The 8,021-nt window shown below is 38.0% G+C and overlaps 1 protein-coding gene across 1 annotated transcript; it reads left to right on the forward strand.

Annotated features, from left to right (window-relative positions):
• The first annotated feature begins 517 nt into the window (after positions 1-517).
• On the forward strand, positions 518-4,277 carry LOC102788361 (chemerin-like receptor 1). The gene is made up of 2 exons (XM_006801470.2): positions 518-631; positions 2,678-4,277. The coding sequence occupies exons 1-2, from the start codon at positions 622-624 to the stop codon at positions 3,754-3,756; spliced, it is 1,089 nt and encodes a 362-aa protein (XP_006801533.2). The 5' UTR covers positions 518-621; the 3' UTR covers positions 3,757-4,277.
• Positions 4,278-8,021: the final 3,744 nt, after the last annotated feature.

The raw sequence follows: 8,021 nt of genomic DNA on the forward strand, positions 1-8,021 counted from the left end.
ATATTGCCGTAAACAGTTTATTTTGTGACACCACGAAACAAACGATAGCGTAAAATGAAACGATAGACGTTTTTATATCGTCATCATTATATGAACAACCCTACTGGATTGTACTACTTGTACTGACAATTAATAATAGTCTCTGCAAAACAGCTACTGCACTGCTGTTGGGTTAATCTGTGAAACATATACTCAGACAGCTTGTGAGTGTTTGATAGGTCAGAGAGTTGTAAAAGTGTATGAGGAAGTTTAAAATTTAGCACAGTGTAGCAGAAAAAAATACACTTAACCACAAGCAATCTTATACAATGAAATATGCAAAATACAAATACAACACACTGCAATAAATACTAATCTAGTAAGACGTGTAACCTTTTAAAAGTAATCAAAAAATATTCATTTAGGTTCACTGAATGTCATGCACTCCTCTGTTGCTTCATCAGTGTATTGAGGCATTTCTGTTATTTTGTCTTTTCATTTCTCTGTGTGAGTATTGCCTCATCTGCAGCAACTCAGAGGGAGGAGTAATCGAAGATAGAGAGTTTTCAGTTTTCAGAGAGCAAGTATAAGCAGCAACAGATAGAAATCAACTTAGAATAAAGTCTGTCAGCTAAAAGAAACATGAGTGGGGGTAAGATGATTTACTTTAAATGTATTAGCATTGAATGCTGATATGAATTCCTGCTAAAGTGATTTAGATGAGCATGCATGCCTGTTATCATTTCTGATTACAACATAAATGAAGTTAAACAAATTCAAAATTTCAGCTTGCATAAAGTACTTGACATAATCTAGTAGCATATTGGAAGTAAGGGTTGCAAAGTTGATGTGACACGTATGTGTGTGTATATATATATATATATATATATATATATATATATATATATATATATATATATGCACGCACACACACACACACACACTCACTACCGATCAAAAGTTGTAGAACACCAGTTATTTATTGCGGTTCAGTTCAGATCAAGCTTGAAGTGGTACATAGCTAAATGGTTGACGGCCACAGGTTAAAAAAAAGGTAAGGTTACCTAAAACTGAGAAGTAATGTATATTTTAAAATTATACAAAAAGACCTGTTTCAGCAAACACAAAATGAGTTAACAATTTAAAGATGTTCTGCAGCAATGGAGGTTGTCATGCCTTGAAAGCTGGTACTACTAATTCCTACAGGTGTTCCAACTTTTTTTGGAGTACTTACAACCCCCTCTGTCTGCATAAAAGCAGTGTTGGAACACACTGTGGTACCATAACCTCGTGAGCATCAGTTGAACAGTATTGTACTGCAGAAAGTAGTGTGTTGCTACAAAAATTGTGAAAAAAAAGGCAATTAGCAACGGAAGAGTGACTGACCCTTGTAACACTTAAAAATGTAGGTCTTTCCTACAAAGAAATTGCAAAGAAAGTCAAGGTGTCAGTGAGTCCAGTTTCCTTCACCATCATCACTCAGAAACTGGGGAAATTCTGACAGGAAGAGGTTTGGCACACCCAAAACTACAACTGAATCAGAGGAAACGTTTCTTTGAGTTAACAGCTTGCATGATAGGCGTGATAGACAGCTCACACGGCAACAGCTTTAAGCACAGCTTAATATTAGTCTCAGTTTTAACTTTAAGGAGAATACTTCCAGCTGCAGATTTGACAGGATGAGTTGCAGCAAGAAAGCCATTGCTAAGATGTCAGAATAAGACAAAGAGGCTTGGCCATGAAACACTACCACTGGACTACTGAATACTGGAAGAAGGTATTATGGACTGATGAATCAAAATTCCAAATCTTTATTCATCACGCAGGATCTTTGTACGCCGTCGAGAAGGCGAAGTGGTGGTTCCACAGTGTGTGGAATTAATGTCAAACATGGAGGAGGAAGTGTGATGGTCTGGGGTTATTTTGCTGGATTGAGGGTCAGTGACTTGTACAGAGTGAGAGGCACCCTGAACAAAAATGGCTACCACAACATTCTCCATCACCATGCAATACCCTCTGATATGTGCCTAGTTGGTCAGGGGTTCATCCTACAGCAAGATAATGACTCAAAACATAAGTTCAAATTATACCAGAACTACCTCAGGAAAAAAGAACAGGATGGTAAGCTTGGAAACATGGAGTCGCCAGCACAGTCTCCAGACCATCGAGCCGGTTTGGGATGAACTGGACAGAACAGTGAAAGCAAACTAACCTACAAGTGCCACATGTTTATGAGAAATTCTTTAACAGATATGGGAAGAATTTTCTGAAGAATATTTGATTTCTATTGTAGAAAGAATGCCACGGGTGTGTTCAGCTGTTATATTTTCCAAAGGTGGCTGCTTTGATGAGTCAAAGGTTTAGAAAACATTTTGTTCTATAAATTGATTCCATTATCTGTTTGTTTTTTAACTCCAATTGCTTATTTGTACTATGCTTTCATTTCAGAATGCAATGAGAAATTAAACTGCATAATTTTTAATAAAAAACTGAAAAAATTGGAGTGTTGTAAAACTTTTGAAGGTATCTATATATATGTATATATATGTATATATATATATATACATATATATATATACATATATATAATGCACGTAATCAAATATTATTTTTTGTTCTTTTGCCCTTTTTTTCTGTGTATGCTGTATAATGTGTTAAATAATAATCTTTCTTAAAATACTTTCCTTCTTGTTTTCAGGTAACATCAGTTCCACAACAGATCAATCATCTGAACAAGATGCAGCTTCCACACACATACAAACAGCCTCCATTGTCATCTACTGTTTGATAATTATAGTTGGAACTCTGGGCAATGCTCTGGTTATCTACGTGACGGGCTTCAAAATGAAGAAAACAGTTGACTCAGTTTGGTTTCTCAACCTGGCCATAGCTGACTTCCTCTTCACAGCCTTCCTGATTTTCTCGATCATTTCTCTCTCTCAGAGTCACCAATGGCCTTTTGGACAATTCATGTGCAAGCTCAACACTTTTGTGAGTGTAGTCAACATGTTTGCCAGTGTCTTCATTTTAACAGCCATGAGTCTGGATCGTTGTTTGTCCATCTGGGTGGTGGTGTGGGCACACAACAAGCGCACAGTCTGCAAAGCTCGGCTCATATGTGTTGGTATCTGGGTGATTGCTGCGGTCTGCAGCACTCCTTATGCCACTTTTCGCACTGTTGTGGAAGACAATGGGGCACATTACTGTAGTTATTCACGTGAACAGAAATGGAGTCTCCACATTTTTCGCTTTCTTATGGGCTTTGTGATCCCATTCCTGGTCATATTTGTGTCTTATGTGGCCATAGGCATACGTGCAATGCGCATGTCAAGAACAAGGAGACGGAGATCTCGCCGAATCATTTTCTCCATCATTTTTGCATTCTTCATCTGTTGGTTGCCCTTCCATATTTGCAATTTTATAGAATTAAAGCATATGACTAACCCTAAAACCTTGGCCATTGTTAGACTCATGGGTCCTCTGACTGTGAGTCTGGCTTTTCTCAACAGCTGCTTGAACCCCATCCTCTATGTTTTCATGTGTGAAGAATTCATAAAAAAGCTTCGGCAGTCCATATGTTTTGTACTTGAAAGTGCTCTGGCAGAGGACCATTTATCATTTATGTCCACTCGCTCTGTGTCATCAACCTTTTCAAGGATTTCCCGAAAGTCAGATGCTGCTGCAACTTTGGAGAAGATCGACCCAGCTGCTTTTGAATCCTGCACAGAAAGCAAAGTAGTCATCACTGAGGAGACACCTGATTCAAACCCTGAATAAAAACTTACCGTTGGCAATGTAAATTTGAATTAATTTTTTAATGTAAAATTTAATCTCAGGATGATTCAGATTGTAAATTTGTGCAAAAAAATCTAAAATGTGTTGTTTTTGTGACCCCTACTGTTTTCTTTAGATTTTTCTAACTATTTCAGGGGAAATCTCACTATGCTCCATGCAGTAGTAAGAAAACTAAACTAGCCATTATAATAGAAAACCTATGAAGCTTTGGATTGTGGTATTTAATTTGTTAAAAATTAATTATGTAATCCATACAGTCATATTAACATTTTTCATTTAAGAACAGCTTTATATTTGTGTATATGAGTTTCTAATGCTCTAGATTATTTCATGTTTTTTTAATATCAGCATCCACTGAACTGGGTATTAATTATGCACATAATTAACCAGAATAATTGTCTTGTTTCTTTAAAATTTCGTAATAAACCATACCTTACAGATTTTATATTGTTATCAATCTCAAAACCCACAGTAGCCATTTGTTGTCTGATCTCTGTGTTCTGTAGCAATTTAAAATTAAATGGTCCAAAGTCGTCTTCATCACAGTGTAGCAGAGGTGGGACCAAGTCATTGTTTTGCAAGTCTCAAGCAAGTCTCAACTCTTTATCCTCAAGTCACAAGTCAAGTCTCAAGTAATGTCAGGCAAGTCAGAGTCGAGTCTCAAGTCACTGGTGTAAAAGTCAGAGTAAAGTCACAAGTCTGAAACTTTGAATTTCAAGTCCTTTCAAGTCTTAAAAAAAAAAAAAAAAGAATGTTGCAGTTATATGTTAAATGTAAATATTAGACCATGTCATTTTTAAATCTGTGTTTTTCTCAACACACGACGAAATAGTGAACTGTACTGAAAATATACACAAATTGTGAAATTGCACCTCTATAAAATGCAGCTCAATTAAACTTAGCTCCAAGAATAATTTTCACCGACAGTTCTGAGATAAGCTGCATGTTATTCTTGGATGCGCTTGTAGGACCGGCTTTAAAATCGCATGACAAAAATATCATACACATTAAAAAAAACTGTATCACCAACGTAGCCTGGACAACATTTGCTAGTTAGATGAAGTCAGCTATCTCATCGTAGCAAAAGAGAAGGACCGCCTACTGTTCTTTATGCAACTTCAACTGTCGGAGAAAGTTCAAGTTGTTCCATCTCTGTCTGGATTCTCTTTTTGTATGTTTTGCATTTTGCATTTCGGTTTTTTGTTGACTACTTCATAGTTTATGTACCTGAAAAAAAATAACTCCTTGCAGCATTTTTCAGGGGTTTTTTTTCCTTTTCTTTTTTTAAAAAAACTGGTTCATTTGATTGGCTGTGCTACAGCTCACGCACACATACGTACGGAGTGTGAATGATGCACACTTTCTATATAATATGCGTGTTAAATTTTACATTTGGGGTGAAATATCAAGTCTTTTCAAGTAAACCGGTTCAAGTCCAATTCAAGTCCCAGGTCATTGGTGTAAAAGTCCAAGTCAAGTCACAAGTCTTAGAACATTTTTTCAAGTCAAGTCTAAAGTCATAAAATTAATGCAGTGTAGCATGGGGCATTTCTTTGTGGTAACATAAAAGCACCACTGATCCACTGCTCTGACAGGAAGTTTCCCAACAGAGATAAGTTTTCTGATATAACTTTGTCATGGATATTTTTAACAATTTGAGAATGTTCTTCTTCAGTTGCATATTTATACTGTGTTAAACCTCCATTATTATTGTCATTAATTATACTATAAATTTGTTTTGGACATTGATTCTGATTTTAATTTCTGTTAAGATATTTCCATTGCTCAAGGATGTCTCCAAAAAGGAGTTTGTAGTATATAGCTTTCCCTTTCAATTAGCCCCACAGGGCCTTGTTCTTGTTTGTTTTCCTGCTCACACAAGCACTACACACGTTTTTGATAAAAGAGATTTTCAATTCAAAGTTCAGGCACACCGTTCACCTTTTCATTACCTCACGATTTGTTCCCCATATCAGTTTAACGCATAATTTATTGAGAACCATGATGACTTTCTGTGGGAGTGGAAACACAGTGGCGAGAAATAGCAATCCTGATACATTGTGGGTTTTGACAGTGTCCACTTTCTGTCACAGCAGGCAGGAATGAAGAACCCAAATGCAGACTCATACACGGAAGCGAAACCTAAACTCAAAAAGCAGCTTTATTGCTGACACTAATAAACACAGAACTGAACTAAACAATACTACGAACAGAACACACAGGCATGTATGACAGGACGGCGCAACACTGAGCAGACTAGACTAGACACCATATACAGAGGGTAACAGGGGAAAGAGGGAGCAGCTGGGAGACATGGCTGGGGTTAATTACACATGACGAAAGCTAAACTGAATATGATGCACATAGACTGAAGACTACCAAAGAAAAACAGGAAGCACACAGAGATGCAGACAGACCTAACAGAGGAGGAATCACAAAAGCAAACCAAGACTAGAAATGCAGAATCAAAACCCAAGACACTAACAATGACACATCATAACAAAATCGAGGATAAATAATAATACAAAACCGAAAACATTGGGTCACCGACCCAGGATCGTGACACTTTCCACTAATCCAAATTCCCAGGACTTTCATTTCATCTTTAACCTCCATCCATATTATGGGTATCTTTACTGAGTAAGATGCTCTAACCTGGACATAACCTAGCTAAATAACATAGGGTGCTATTCTCATTACAAATAAGAATAGCACCTAACTTTACAAAATTAACATTTCTATTCTCCTAACAAAACGGTAATGAAAACCTGAAACTTTACATTTTATAACTATTTTACTGCACTATTTAATGTATGACCTTGTCTGGGGTACTTCTTCATATGCTAAAGTAGGCTGTCCTAATTTGTGGTAAGTAAACATTAGCTTTTGTGTTCTCATTCTGAAAGGATACTTTTTCACACTGACAGGTGACTGGTCAGTGTCCTCTCGGTCACTGCATTAAGTCTCAAGTTGGGGTGTGTGTTCTGTGTCTTTATTGTTCTCTTGTGTCTCTGTATCCTCTTCATGTTGGTTGCTCTAGTATCACTGTTCCACTCTCTGGATTGAACTCTGATGCCTCTGTCCACCATGGCTGTTTAAAACGTTCCCCCTGTTCTGTCGGAGGTCCTCTGATTCCTCTCTATTCATCCTCATCCTCTGAACTGTACTCTTGCTTATGTTCCTGTTGTTTTTCTGTTTTTGCTTTCTCAGTTCTGCATGTCAGTTGAATTTTTCCACTGGCAAGAAGTCACACGACTGCAGGAGGTTCCTGTGGACAACCCTGATATCCCCCTTGACATTTTCTGGCTTGATTTCATATACTGGGCTATCCTTATATTTCCTTTGTGTCACCCAAAACACCTAGCCCTCCCAGAATGATCTCAATTTCCCTGGTCCTCCATCTTCTCACTGAAATTTCAGACCAGTAATCTGCACTATGGGTATAGCTCCGTACCAAGCGTTTTGCTGCCATAGAAAATTTTCCCTGATCAACTCTCCTTATAGGCTGTTGCTGAGGCCAATTTGTAACCACTCTTCATGCAAGCCTTCCACTTCTCAGTATAGTCTTGATGGGAAGGGCTTTGGGCTTTAGCTGTGAGACCAAAAACCATGTGAATGGGGAGTCTGGTGTTTCGCCAAAACAAGAGGAAGTAAGCAGTAACTTGTAAGCACCAACAGTAAGCAACCTGGCCTCGCTGCGCATACAGTTATAAGCATGGACCGCCTTTACCACGGCTGCTTTCCAATCTGCTTTTGCTCCCACTGCAAGGTTGCAAAGCATGGCCAGCAGTATTCTACTAAATCTTTCTACCTGGCCATTTCCCCAGGGGTGGTATAGTGTGGTTCTGGATCCCTTAACTCAACTGTATTCTTCCAGCTTGGCAAAGAGTTTGTTTACAAACTCTCTTTCCTGGTCCTGATGGAGCCATATTGGAAAACCAAACTTCAAGATGAAATCTCCAAATATTTTTTCAACAGCTGTTTTGGCACTTTTATTTCTGCAGGGGTTAGTCTGAGCAAATCACGTAAAGTGGTCCATTGCCACGAGGATATATTCATACCCTCCCTTACATTTCTCTAGATGCAATAAACAAATGGAGACCATCTCAAACACTGTACGTTGTAGTGATGTTGATCAGGGGAGTTCTGGTTGGCTTGTTGGGCCACTTGTTTTTTAAACAGCTACACACCTATGTTGTGTAGTGTTCCACATGCTTCTGCATGTGAGGCCAATAAAAGCTCAAACA

This window comes from Neolamprologus brichardi, chromosome 11 (assembly GCF_056152115.1).
Source record: "Neolamprologus brichardi isolate AB-2024 chromosome 11, ASM5615211v1, whole genome shotgun sequence".
Classification (NCBI taxonomy): Eukaryota; Metazoa; Chordata; class Actinopteri; order Cichliformes; family Cichlidae; genus Neolamprologus; species Neolamprologus brichardi.